General features: G+C 41.0%; 1 protein-coding gene across 1 annotated transcript in view; it reads left to right on the top strand.

The window, feature by feature from the left end:
- RCOR1 (REST corepressor 1) overlaps positions 1-14,804 on the top strand; it is a 104,464-nt gene that overhangs the window by 47,520 nt on the left and 42,140 nt on the right. The window contains exon 3 of the mRNA XM_053928083.2: positions 10,067-10,150. Coding sequence (XP_053784058.1) covers positions 10,067-10,150 — 84 coding nt within the window. The remainder of the gene's footprint in view (positions 1-10,066; positions 10,151-14,804) is intronic.

A 14,804-nucleotide genomic window follows, 5' to 3' on the forward strand; every position in this document is an offset into this window, starting at 1 on the left:
TCCATTAATTGGGCACCTAACTTGTTAGTTTGTGCATGTTAATTTAGTCAGCTTTTATGAAGCAACTATAATGTACCAGACAGTAAAAGTACAGAGGTCTCAAGAACCTCAGTCTAACAAGAGATAGAAGAGAATAATAGCTGTTATTTATTAAGTATGTACTAGGTACTTAAAGTGTACCTTTTCTAATCACAGAAACCTGTGCACAAAAGGTAGGCATTATACTCCCCATTTTTCAACAGGGTTTGATGAAGCTAAGTTCATCGTCACTCAGTGACAGTGGCTAAGAATGGACTCAGGCCAGCATGGACTTAGTCTCAGGTGTGAGCTCAGATCCTGGACAATGTTCTGCTCTAGTGCAAGCCACTTAAACCCTCTTTTCAAACAAAGTAGAACAGTTCTTATCTCATAGGGTTGTTTTGTGTCTTACAGGTAGATGTTAGTGATCCCAAAGCCACTAATAATAATTATAGTAGACCACCCTTATCCACAGGGTTGTTCTCCACAGTTCCAGTTAACCATGGTCAACTGTGGGCCAAAAATGTTAAATGAAAAATTCCAGAAATTCATAGGTTTTATTTATTTTAAGTATATTTTATTGATTATGCTATTACAATTGTCCCATTTTTCCCTTCTTTATCCCCCTCACCCCTGCATTCTCCCCCCCCCCCCCCCCGTCAGTTCATGTCCATGGGTTGTACATATAAGTTCTTTGGCTTCTCCATTTCCTATACTATCTTAACCTCCCCCTGTCTATTTTATACCTACCATTTATGATTTTTATTCCCTGTACCTTTTCCCCACATTCTCCCCCTCCTCCTCCCCTCTGATAACCCTCCATGTGATCTCCATTTCTGTAATTCTGTTCCTGTTCTAGTTGTTTGCTTAGTTTTTGTTTTCCTTTATTTTTTTTAAGATTTTATGTATTTATTTATTTATACAGATGGGGCAGGGAGAGAGAGAGGAGAGAAACATCGATGTGCGAAAGGTAACATCAATTGATTGCCTCTCGTATTACCCCCAAATGGGGAACTCACCAGCAGCCCAGGCCTGTGTCCTGACTGGGAATCAAACGAGCAACCTTTTGTTTCACAGGTTGGCACTCAATCCACTGAGCTACACCAGTCAGGGCTTGTTTTTGTTTTTATGTTCAGTTGTTGATAGTTGTGAGTTTGTTGTCACTTTACTGTTCGTATTTTTGATCTTCTGTTTCTTAGATAAGTCCCTTTAACATTTCATATAATAAGGACTGGGTGATGATGAACTCCTTTAACTTGAGCTTATCTGGGAAGCACTTTCTCTGCCCTTCCATTCTAAATGGTAGCTTTGCTGGGTAGAGTAATCTTGGATGTAGGTCATTGCCTTTCATGACTTCAGCCCCTTCTTGCCTGCAAGGTTTCTTTTGAGAAATCAGCTGATGGTCTTATGGAACTCCTTTGTAGGTAACTGTCTCCTTTTCTCTTGCTGCTTTTAATATTCCCTCCTTATCTTTAATCTTGGCCAATGTAATGATGATGATGTGCCTCAGTGTGACCCTCCTTGCTTTCCAGAGGATCCAACTTCTTTGAGACTCTCTGAGTTTCCTGGACTTGCATGTCTGTTTCCTTCTCCAAATTGGGGAAGTTCTCCTTCACTATTTTTTAAATAAGTTTTGCATTTCTTGCTCTTACTCTTTTCCTTCTGACACCCCTATAATTCGGACGTTGGAATGTTTAAAGTTGTCCCAGAGGTTCCTAAGCCTCTCCTAATTTTTTCTGAATTCTTATTTCTTCATTCTGTTTTGGTTGAATGTTTATTTCTTCCTTCTGTTCCAAATCGTTGATTTGAGTCCCAGTTTCCTTCCCATCACTGTTGGTTCCCTGTACATTTTTCTTTACAGAAATTTTTAAGTTTTAAATTGTGTACCATTCTGAGTACGTCTCACTCAATCCTGCTGTGTCCTGCCCAGAATGTGACTCCTCCCTCTGTGTGGTGTATCCATGTTTGTATATGGTCCCCGCCTGTTAGTCACTTAGTAGCCATCTCAGTGACCTGATTGATTACCAGAGACACACAGACGACACATTCACATTACTTTTTTTTGTTTTTAAGATTTTGTTATTTTTAGAGAGAGGGGAAGGGAAAGAAATATACATTGGTTGCCTCTCACATGTGCCCCAATTGGGGACCTGGCCCACAACTCGGGCATGTGCCCTGACCGGGAATCCAACCAGTGACCCTTCAGTTCACAGGCTGACACTCAACCCACTTAGCCACATCAGCCAGGGCCTTATAACTTTTATTATAGTATATTGTTACAGTTTAGTTTATTGTCATTGTTGTTAACTTCTTACTGTCCCTAATTTATAAATTAAACTTTGTCTAGGTATGTATGTGTAGGAAAAAAACATAGTATATGGAGGGTCCAGTACTATCTCCACTTTCAGGCCTCCACTGGGGGTTTTGCACGTGCCCCCTGTGAATAAGGAGGGAGCACAATACTACCAACGATACTTGTGTCTTACTTACAAAGGCCTTGTTCCGTCCACAGCAGCAGGTGCTTGCATGCGCACCACTGATGACGAGCCAAGGCTGCCCTGGAGGGTGTCCTTGGTGCTCTGGGAGCGCTGGGGGGCGCGGATTGCTGGCACGGCCTGGGGGAGGTAGAGCAGACTTTCCAAAGATGGTAATCCTTGAGGTGTCTAGAAAGATGAGTAGGAGTTAGCGGTAGGAAAAGAGAGGGTGGGACCTTGCAGTGAGAAGGAAGCCTTAAGGGGGAAGATGTGGGAAAGTAAAAAGGGACAGCAATGGGATTACCATGTGGGGGAATACATGAACCCTGAGAATAGGCATAAAGTTAGACAAAACTCCCATATTTCTGAGAGTTTTGCAGGATATATCCTAAGATTTCCTCTCAGCCCTTTAAACATCGTATTCCACTAGCCCTGGCCAAGTGGCTCAGTTAGTTGGCGTGTCCTGTGTACCAAAAGGTTGTAGGTTTGATCCCTGGTCAGGGCACACACCTAGGTTGTGGGTTCGGGATGCGTATGGGAGGCTACCGATTGATATCTCTCTCTCTCTCTCTCTCTCTCTCTCTCTCTCTCTCTCTCTCTCTCTAAGCAATGAACATATCCTTGGGTGAAGATTAAAAAAAGAAAAAATAGTATTACACTATCTTTGATTTCTGTTGCTATTGGGAATTTTACTGTCAGTTTATCACTTATTTGTAGGTGATATTTTTCTCTCAGGCTTTTAGAATTTATACCAACCTTTACTATAAAGGTCTTTTAAACAAAAATAATTGAGCCCTGACTGGTGTAGCTCCGTGGATTGAGTGCCGGCCTGGGGATCCCGCTGGTTTGATCCCCAGTCAGGGCACATGTCTGGGTTGCAGGCTGGGTCCCCAGCAGGGGGCGCATAAGGGGCAATCACACATTGATGTTTCTCTACTTCTCTTTCTCTTTTGCTTCCCCTCTCTCTAAAAATAAGTAAATAAAATCTTCTTTTTTTAAAGATGTAATTGAAATAAAATGCACAGATCCTAGGTGTTAAGTGATATTTGACAATTGGAATGCCATGAGTTTTATGCTAAAGACAATGCGGAAGCTATGGAAGGGTCTTTTTTTTTCAAAGTAGACTTTTTTAGAATAGTTTTAGACTTACGGAAGTTACAAAGATAATACAGAGAATTCCCATGTACCCCACACCCTGTTTCCTTATTAATGTTTTACATTAGTCTGGTACGTTTGTTATAGTTAATGAACCAATATTGATTCATTGTTATTACCGAAGCCATCATTCATTCATACTTCCTTAGTTTTTACCTAATGTCCTTTCCCTGTTCCAGGATCCCATCCAAGATACACATCACATTTAGTTGCCTTGTCTCAGTTGGCACCTCTTGGTTCTGGCGACTGCAGCAGTGCTGCGGAGGGCTGGTCAGGGCTTCTGTACAGCGCTCTCCAGCTGGGACTGAGGGTTTGGGGAGAAAGACCACAAAGGTGATGTGCCACTCTCATCACATCAAGGGTAGAAACTATCAGTGCAGCGCAGTCACTTTTGATGGGGACTGTCACCACCTGGCTGAGGTGACGTTTGTCAGGTTTCTCCACTGTCAAGTCATTCTCTCCACCCCCACTTAATTCAGGTGTTTAAAAACACACAATCCAGTGGCTTTTAGTGTACTCACTAAGTTGTGCAGCCACCACCACAGTCAGCTTCGGACTGTTCTCATCAGCTCGTAAAGAAACCCTGTACCTGTCCTGGCTGGGTGTCTCACTGGGTTGGAGCATTGTCCTGTTCACCAGAACGTTGCCAGTTTGATCCCTGGTCCGGGTATGTAACTTGGGTTGTGGTTTGATCCCTGGTTTGGGGAGAGTGTGAGGGGCAACTGATCGATGTTTCTCACATCAGTGTTTTTCTCTCTCAAATCAATAAACATATCTTCAGTGAGAATTAAAAAAAAAAGGAAATCCCATACCTGTTAGCTGTTACTTCCCATTTCTCCAAAACACCCCACACCCCCAGGCAACCACTAACCTGTGCTGTGTCTGTAGAGTCACCTGTTCTGGACATTTCATATAAATGGGATCATACAGTGTGTTTGTGTGTTTGTATTGGCTGCTTTCACATAGCATAACATTTTCAGCTCTTATCTATACTGCGCATGGATTAGCACTCAATTTCTTTTCCTGGCAGCAAAATATTCCATCATATGGCTGTACTGTGTGCGCTATATATTCATTCATCATTGATGGACACTCGGTTTGCTTCCACTTTTTGGCTGTTACCATAATGCTGCTCTAAACATTTGTGTGCAGGTTTTTATGTGGACACACGCTTTCTCTTCTCAGTGTTTTATACCTAGGAATAGAATTGCTGGGTTATTTGGTAACTCTGTGTTTAACCTTTAGAAGAAGTGCTAGACTGTTTTCCAAAGTAGAGGCACCATTTTACATTCTCATCATTCTAGTCAAATAATCCAATTCACAAGTAGGCAAGAGATTTGAAATAGACATTCCTCCAAAGAATGTATGCAGATGGCCAGTAAGAACATCAAACATGCTCAGCACTATTAGTCATCAGACAAATGCAAATCAAAACCAGAGTGAGACACCACTTTACACCCACTGGCTAGAATGAAAAAAGTCAGATAATAACAAGTATCAGAGAAGATGTGGAGAAATTGGAACCCTCATATACTGTCAGTGGGAATGTAAAATGTAAGTGTAAACATGTTGCTTTGGTTCCAAACAGTTGACAAATATGATTTATAGAATAAGAAATAACTAATTCCGCCCTTGCTGGTGTGGCTCAGTGGATTGAGTGCAAGCCTGTGAACCAGAGGGTCTCCAGTTCGATTCCCAGTCAGGGCACATGCCTGGGTTGTGGGCCAGTTTCCCCAGTAGGGGACATGCAAGAGGCAACTACACAGTGTTTTTCTCCTTTTCTTAATCCCTTCCTTCCCCTCTGTCTAAAAATAAATAAATAAAATCTTTAAAAAAACAAACAAATTCAGGGTTTCAGGGCAGAACAGAAATTATGCTTGAAGAGTATTTTGCTCAGTGTGGGACAAGATTATTTTAAATTAAAACACAGATACTATATTAGGTGACCACATCACACAGTGAAGGTATTCTTTTTAATTTTAAAAAATGTTTTGAAATTATATGACATAGAAACTACAAAAAAATAGTATTTTCCTACTTACTGCCCAGATTTGCAGTAGGTAATGAAGCATGATAGATGACAGCCAAAGTAAGATAGCCTCTCTTAGGGTGGCTGTTATTCTTTAAAAAATTGTTTTTAATCCTCACCTGAGGACTTTTTTTTTATGCCTTGAAAGAGACCGCGTGAGAAAAACATTGATGTGAGAGAGGAACATGCGCCCTGACCAGGGATTGAACCCGCCACCATTTGGTTTATGGGATGATGCTCCGACCAACTGAGACATTCCAGCCTGGGCTCTTTATTCTTTATTGTGCATGTTTTATGCTTAAAATGTATATCCCTAATAACATGTAGCTTCCTTTTTATATTTTTAATATTTACAGTATGGTATCATACATTTCCTTTACCTTGCTTTTTGTAATAAAATTTGTTACTATCTGTAGATCTGGTAGTTTTATTTTCTGTATTTAATTCCTTTGAATACACATGCTGTGGTTTAGCCAGTTTCTCATGGATTTTTGAGGTTTTCCTGGATTTCAGTACTATAAGCAGCGTCGTGGTGGCATCCACATCAGGCAGTGTTTTCCAGAGAACAGAACTAATAGGGTGTGTGTGTTTGTTTAGATATTTAAAATACTTAAATATTTTGGCTTGCATGATTGTGAATGCCCAGCAAGTCTGGAATCTGTAGGGCAGTTCTGCAAGGGGGGAGTTGAGGCTTCAGTGTAGGGGCACAGTTTCTCCAGGGAAATGGCATGTTTTGCTCTTGAGGCCTTCAGTTGATTGGATGAGGTCTACCCATATCATGGAGATACTTTACTTCAATTTAGCTGATTACAGTTGTTAACCACAGCTACTAAATACCGTCACACAACACCTGGGGTAGTGTTTGATTAAATGACTGATTACTATCTATATAACTCACCCAAGTTGACACACGAAACAGCTTCCTATCCTTCCTCTTGTGCATCTTGTATAGAGTCTTTACAGGCAGGGACTTTTAAACTGTAAAAAATCTCCACCAGTAGTTTAAACACGTACTTAGTTAAACAATATCTTGGGTTTGTTTTTTTAAAGTGCTGGTTAGGACCCATAAATTAATTTTAATAGGTCTGACCTGAGTTTGAAAAATGTGTGCATGTTCTATTAAGAAACAGAGGTCTGGGTTGCAGGGTATCCATACTCAGCTGTGTTCCGCTCGGCCAGCTTCCCTCTAAAGTCGTTGTGAAAGCACATTCCCAGTGGTGGTGTGAATGCTGCTTCATCTTTCTCCTGATGAGGGGTGGTGATTTCCATTGCCTTGTCATCCCACTTACTTCCAGCTAGGTCTGGGTTTATTTTTTAAGTTTTTTTTTTCAGTTGTATTTGACAGTCAGTATATTAGTTTCTGGTGTACTGCATTGTGGTTAGACATTTATGTAACCTACTAAGTGATCTCCCGGAAGAGTCTAGTACCCACCTGGCACCACTTTTACTATATTAATGACTGTGTTCTTTATGCTGTACTTTACAACCCTGTGACTATCTTGTAACTGCCAATTTGTACTTCTTAATCGTTTCACTTTCTTCACCCAGCGCCCCCAACCCCCTTCCCATCTGGCAACCGTCAGTTTGTTCTCTTTGTCTATGAGTCTTTTTCTGTTTTGTTTGTTCATTTATTTTCTTTAGATTCCGTGTATAAGTGAAACCATATGCTATTTGGTTTTCTCTGTCTGCCTTATTTCACTTAGCTTAATACCCTCTAGGTCCATCCATGTGACAGTGGTAAGATTTTATTCTTTCTTCTGGCTGAGCTGGATTCCATGGTGTATATGGACCACGTCTAATTTGTCCATTCGTCTGTTGATGGATACCTGGGTTGTTTCTCTCATCTTGGCTGTTGTAAATAATGCTTCAGTGGACATTAGGATGCGTGTATTTTTTCAGATTAGTGTATTGGATTTCTTTGGATAAATACCCAGAAGTGGGATTGCTGTGTCATATGGTAGCTCTATTTTTCTTTTTTTTTTTTGAAATTTTAAAAAAGATTTTATTTATTTATTTTTAGAGAGAGGGGAAAAAGAGGAATAGAAACATCAGCGTGTGGTTGCCTTTTGCCTCACCCGCACTGGGGACCTGGCCCGCAACCCAGGCATGTGCCCTGATGGGAATCGAACCAATGACCCTTTGGTTCACAGGCCAGCACTCAATCCACTGAGCCATACCAGCCAGGGTGTTTTGCTATTGAATTTTTATAAAAGTTTATTTGAGTCAATCTGATGACATATGCCAAGGAGTAAGATCTGAAATGCTCCCTCTATTTTTAATTTTTTGAGGTCTCTCCTACTGTTTTCCATAGTGGCTGTATCAGTTTGCAATCCCACCAGCAGTGCATATTTTTTTTAAAGTTTTTAACTCTTGGTAATTGATTTTTAAACAAGGAGAGCATCCTCAGTTAGCGCCTTCAGCAAATAATCAGTATCTATCCAGAAATGAATGGCATTGCTCTATATTCTTCAGTTTACGTACAGCAAAACGGACTGGCTTTTGGTGCGCACTGCACAGCTGGGATCCCGAGCAGTCCCACCTCCTTGGAAACTCACCGCATGCCCCTCCTCCTATTTTTACTCTCGGAACATTGATCTGTTCCCTAGCCCTGTAGTGTCTGTTTTCCAAAGTGCCGTATAAGTGGATTCATACAATATGGAATCTTTTCTAGACTGGATTTTTTCAGAGTATGTTTTTGAGATAAGGCTATGTTGTTTCATGTATCAGTAGTTTATTTATTTTTATTGCTGTGTAGTGTTTATTCCATTGTATAGATGCACCACAGTTTATCATTCACTCCTTGTAGGACATTAATTTTTTTTCTTTTTTATAAATTTTAAAAATTGATTTGAGAGAGGGGGATTGGGGGAGAGAGAGAGGGGGAGGGAAAGAAACATGGATCTGTTTTGCCATTGATACATTCATTGGCTGATTGTTGCAGTGCCCGGATTGAACCCCCAACCTCAGTGTATCTGGACAACGCTCTGACCAACTGCGTAGCACATCCGGGGTGACGTGCGTTGGGCTTCATTCGTGTTGTATGCTTGCATACTTCATTCCTTTTCATTGCTGAGTTTTATTTCATTGAATGGATATAGCACACCACATTTTAGGAAACTTCCAGAATTTCACCCTAAAGTGATAGTAATGTTTTATATTCCCACCAGCAGTGCGTGAGAGTTCCAGTTCCTCCACATTTACTGCCAGACCTTGGTATTGTCAGTCTTTTTAATTGTATACTCTCGTAATAGGTATGTTGTGATAACTCATGTGGTTTTAATTTGCCATCCAAATTTAAATTTTTAAGTAATTTTTAAAATTTTTTTATTACAGTTTACATACTACTTATGTTAGTTTCAGGTGTATGCTATGTTGTTAGACATTTATATAGCTTACAAAGTAGCCACCTCGGTAAGTCTGACGCCCCCCCTGGCACCACCATTGTGACAGTATCACTGACTGTGTTCCCTGTGCTGTGCTTTGCATCCCCGTGACTCTTTGTGACTGGCAGTCAGTACTTCTTAACCCCTCCCCTTATCGCCCAGCCCCCACAGCCCCTTCTGTGCTGCAGTTAGCAAAATGGCCTCTCTGTCTTTGTTTCTGTTTCATTGGTTTTTTAAGATTGTACATAGAAGCGAAATCATACGGTATTTGTCTTTCTCTGTCATTTAACATAGCATCCTCTAGGTCTACCCATGTGTTCACAAATGGCAAGATTTCCTTCTTTTTTATGGCACTTGTAAACCTGTTGGTCTACTATTTTGTATCAAAGATTTTTAAGAAATTGAATGCACTTGGGAAGCTTCCTTTCAAGTTAAATCTTTTTAATGGTTATTCTTTAGTAAAGTTGTTGAAAAGTCTTTGGGTTCCCGCTGTCAAGTCATGAAGAGTTACTCTGGCAGGGAAGGGTGAGGGTATTCTGAGTGCACCTGAGGGTTCATGTTTTAATAGAATCTTTTGAGCATCTTGCCACAGGTAGTGCCCCTTTCAGATGTCCCATGTCTGAAAGCAGAGCACCGTGGTCCATAGTGCGTGAACTCTGGGATGCCGCGGCCATTCTGAGCCCAGTCCTGACTGCCCTCTCAGTGCTGATCGACCTGACAGTGTAATGATGTGAGAACAATAATTACGCCCACCGCATACGCACCTGTTTATTAAGTAAGGAACAGTTAAGTAGGAAAAGACTTAGAAGTAGAAATGTTTCAAGAGACCTCAGAGCCTCCTCCACCGCCACCCAGTGGGGGTGAGTGGGCAGCACTGGGGTAGATTTCAGCAAAGGGTGGGTGATGGTGTCATGTGCTCCAGTTAAAAGACCAGAGTGGTGGTGTTGATCATTGCTTCATATGTCTGCTAAGTTATAACAAGAATTTTCTCTTTTATTTCTACCAAGCCAAATTAGCAAGACGCAGTCAAGAACGAGACAATCTTGGCATGCTGGTCTGGTCACCTAATCAGAATCTATCAGAAGCAAAACGTAAGTTTTAGAGCATGTTTATTTTTTACTTTATTACTTAATGCAAACTTTTAAAGAAGCTTCATAGCTAAAAGTCCCTACATATATTACAGTTCTCTTACATTTCAAACAAATTCTTGCAAGAATGTGAAAGTGTGTGTTTCTTTACTGTGGCCTGTCATGATGTTTGAAAGATTTTTAACCTGTGGTCATACAATCTACTTTTTTCAAAATGCGATACAGGCAAGTACTGAAGTAACTAGGAGGAAAGGCAGAGAGTAGGAGGAAGATTATAACGCAGCTAGGAATTTACAGATTTATAAAGATGGTGAGTTGAACAGATTTCTAATTTGAAAGACTGCAAAGGTCCGATGTGCATTATAATACAAGACTTCAGCCTCACCAACAGTAAAACTTCAGAACTGGCTGTTTGTTTCATGTATTTAGAATCTTACTAGGATGAATCGTCTGAGCTAACTTGGATTTGTGGGCGGGGGTCGGGGAGGGGTTCTAAAGCTGTTAGTAATAGTTGTATTTGTAGAGTTAGCTTTTTCAGCTTTTTGCCTCCTCTGCTCAAATAACTTTGTATCTAATATATTACTAGAGTCTGCCATTTTCAGTTTTTATTTTCTTCGTATCTTAAAAGAGAGAAGAAAAACCAAATCCCCTTTTGAGAGTTTTTTATCGGGTTCTGTGGATGGAATTAATGGTGATTTGTGAACTTGGAAACCCACATGCAAAGTGTTTTGGTACATGTGCATTTTTCTGGAGAAAGGACATTGGATTTTCTAAAGGGTCTTTGACCCTCGCCCCTCACCTCCCCCCCCCCCCCCCGCCCCCAAATCAATGATCAGTGCTTGTGGTAGGGCTCTATTTTAAAAAGCCACCAGTGGTGAATGGCTGGCAGGAAGCTGCCAGGTTGTGGGCAGCGGCCGGAAGGCTTTGATCAGATGGCATTCCAGTCATGTGTGCAGTGTTAAGTGGGTGTTGGCAGGTCACTCCCGTGAGTGTGAAGACTGTCTGTGTTAAACACCCTCCTCTTGTATGCTCAGTGTCTGTGTGAGCATTTTAAGATGCAAAGAGCTCATATGGTAAAGAAACACGTTTAATTTTGGCCAAGAAGGATCCTTTTTTGATACAGTACCCTCCATGAAACATGGGAAATTCAGCTACTCTTAGTAATGCTAAATTTAGCAACAATAATCTCAGTATAACCTGATTTTAAGAATGCCTGAATTTTGCCTCCATCAGACTGTTGCTCGATGAGTTTATACTGGAGAGCAGAATAGCGGAAGGAAGGGTGTTGGCATTTCCGATGCCTTTACTGTGCTGGGGAGGACCTTTAAGGTATCTCCTCTCCTTCTTTGAGCACTTGTGGTAAGTTACAGAAGCAACCTCTTCCACATTCAACCATGTTCTTCCCAACAGAGAGCTGAAAGTTCGCCTGCCGGGAAAGCTTTTTCCCTAACTCTGCTGAATAAGTCTGCCCCGTCTGCATCGAGATGTTGTCATCTCCCTTCCTCTGCTGTCCCAGTCCCGAGTTAAACCTGCCTAAGGATTATTAGACGGTTTGCTTGGGGTCTCTCTTCATCTCTGTTGCCCTCCTGGGTATACTGCAGTTGGTTATAATACCCATTTCAAACTATGGTGGCCAGAACGGGAATACTAAGAACAGTGAGCTTTTGTTGAGCCTTTTTGCTTAACAAAAAGCTTTGTACCAAAGTGCTTTCTGTGCTCCTCTGTTATTTAGTCTTCACAATAACCCAAGAGGAGGTTTTGGCCCTATTTTATAGATGGCATTCCACTATTCAAAGAGGGTTGTGGAACTAACAGACAGTAAGTGGTGGAGCTGGCCCAGGTTTGCTGACTCTTCCCCTTGGTTGGCATTCTAAATGCATCTCTCAAGAGGGTTGAATTCATTAAGTGTCAGTTTTCTCTACATTTCAGCCGTGATTCTGTTATTACAGATCAAGACTGTATTAGTGCCTCTTGCTATTGTATTACCCGTTGGCGTCTTTGGAGTCAGAATTTAATTTTAGTATTGTCTTACTTTTTCTAGCCCTATAAGAAAAGAGCAGAATATGACAAGTTAATAGATTTTTAAATAATGTTATTGCCTAAAGTAAATTTACAGTTTTAATATAAGTCCTGCCGGTAATGGTTAAAACTTCAAAAATCAATCTAAAACAATCTAAAATTATTGTTATATATATATATATATATATATATATACATAGTCAAAAGTTCAGAAGATACAGAAAAGCATAAAGAAACAGTACACTCATTATTCCATGATACAGAGGTAACTGTTAAGTATTTTGGGATGTTTTCCCAGTCCCTTGCCCCGCGCTTTATGTGCGTTTATGTGAGTACGATGGTGGTGTTCTGTATATGTGTGTGTACAGTAAGCCCTCACTTGACATCAGCAGTAGGTCCTTGGTAACTGCAACTTTAAGGGAAACAACATAATGTAACGAAACCAGTGTTACCCTAGGCTAGTTGATGTGAATAGAGTTGAGTTCCTGCAGCCTGTTTTCAGTTTTAACTTTCAAATGAAGACTCAAAACATTTCTAATATTAAACATTGAAATAAATGTGAGCTATACAGACATCTAAGAAAGATGAATAAAAACAAGATGACTTTCTAACCTGCTGATTCCAGTTCAGGGTCATAGGTAGCTGGAGCCTCTCCCGGCTACTTAGGGTGCAGGGCGGGATCACCCTGGACAGGAAGCCCTCCCATTGCAGGGCCACTCACACACACTCACACTGGACCGTGTAGACACGCCATTCACCTCCCGTGCACGGCTCTATGATGAGGGAGGAAACCGGAGCACCCAGAGGAAGGCCACCCAGGCACGGGGACACTGGGTACACTCCACGGACAGTGGTCCCAACTGGGAATCACTTTCTGGCCCCACCACCCCCATCAACACTGTAACAAAACGAGGTTATTTGAGGACCTGCTTTATATGTCTGTGTATTGTCTTCCTGAACATTGACCTAAGCATTTCCCATGTTGATAAAACCTCACGCATATATTATAATAACTGTAATATTCTATCACATGGGTAGATCAGTATATTTAACCATTCTTCTATTGAAAATTTAGGTTGCTTCTAATTTGTTGCTTCTGTAAAAGAAGGCTGTAGTGGTAAACTGAAGTTACCACAGAGGTTTGTCTTCTATTTTGTTTGTTGTCGTGGTGGTGATTGTTTCACTGTGTTTTTAGTATTTGCTTAGGATGTGCCCCTAGGAGTGGAACTGTGGGTTGACGGGAGCTTGTTTGCCTGGTCTCAGGTGTGAGTGTGCTTCCTCTCGGTAGGTACCAACCTGTGGAGCCTCAACGGGTAGTCTGATCAGAGGCCATAAACTGTAATTACAGTGTGACTGCAAACCAGCACACATAATTTGTTGTCTGACATCTGTCGTTTCCCCAGTATATAGGCCGAAAGAAGCCTGTTCTACTTACCTGCTTTATTTTGAAAGAATGTGAACATGTTGGTTGCCTAATGTTGGTTTGGTTCTGACTCTACATAGAAGTAGATTGGGAGCATGTGTAGATTTCGAAATAATACCTCTGGTGTGTAAGGATGTTTCTAGGTCCCTGGCCTTTCCTGTGTGTGTGTGTTTCTTCTCAAGAAGCTGTTGAGAGTTCTGCCTCTTAGGGTTAAAGTTATTTTATGATTATAAAAGTAAGTGCTGTTGTAATTTCAAACAATGCAGAGTGTGTAATATAGATAATTAAATCCCTCTTATAGTCACTATTTACAATAGATATGCTTATCCTAGTGTTTTTACACATAATAAATATTTTTTCTTATTTTTAAAGATTTTATTGAAGGAGATACAAGAAACATTGTGCACAGGACAATGACACCTCAGTCCCCTTCAAAGTAGGCACCTTGGGACTTCACATAGTTCTCCCAATCACCACCAGCTGCCCTGTTGTATTTTCCTGAATGTCATTGATGGTCTGAAATCTCTTCCCTTTCAAAGGTGATTTTAGTTTCGGGAAAAGCCAGGAGTCACAGGGCACCAAATCTGGGCTGTAGTGGGGCTGAGTCACCTGGGTGATCTGATGTTTCACCAAAAAACTCTGCACAAGACGTGAGGCATGAGCAGGCACATTGTCGTGATGAAGCTGCCAATCACCAGTTGCCATAGCTGTGGCCTCCTGAATCATTGGAATAGTTTCTGTGGAGGAATGTTCAAGCTTAATGCAAAATTGGATGCAGATTTGTTGCTATACTTGCTCAGTCATTTTGAATGTGACGGCCACACAGTGCACACGCTTACTCAATGTCGTCTGCCACCCCCACTGACTAGTACAGTGAAGTCGTCACTGTTCACACACGAGCATTCCAGTCCACTGTCCTTGGCTGCCGGGTTACATCGATGTCGCACACACCGTTCTCGTTATATTCACAGTGGCTGGACTTTTGGCATACAGACCTCATACACTTAGACAGTTACTTAGTTTTTAACAAGTATGGGTGTATTACAATTTAGTCTTGTTTTTTAAAAAAAAAACAAAAAACAAAAAACCAAAATTCCCTATTGGTAGATACTTAAAATCTTTCAGTCCTTTTTTTCAAACTCTTTTTAAAAAAGCTGTAGTGAACCACTTACTTCTTTATGATAAATCCCTAGTTCCTAGGACAAGGGACACATA

Source organism: Desmodus rotundus, chromosome 7 (assembly GCF_022682495.2).
Source record: "Desmodus rotundus isolate HL8 chromosome 7, HLdesRot8A.1, whole genome shotgun sequence".
Classification (NCBI taxonomy): domain Eukaryota; kingdom Metazoa; phylum Chordata; class Mammalia; order Chiroptera; family Phyllostomidae; genus Desmodus; species Desmodus rotundus.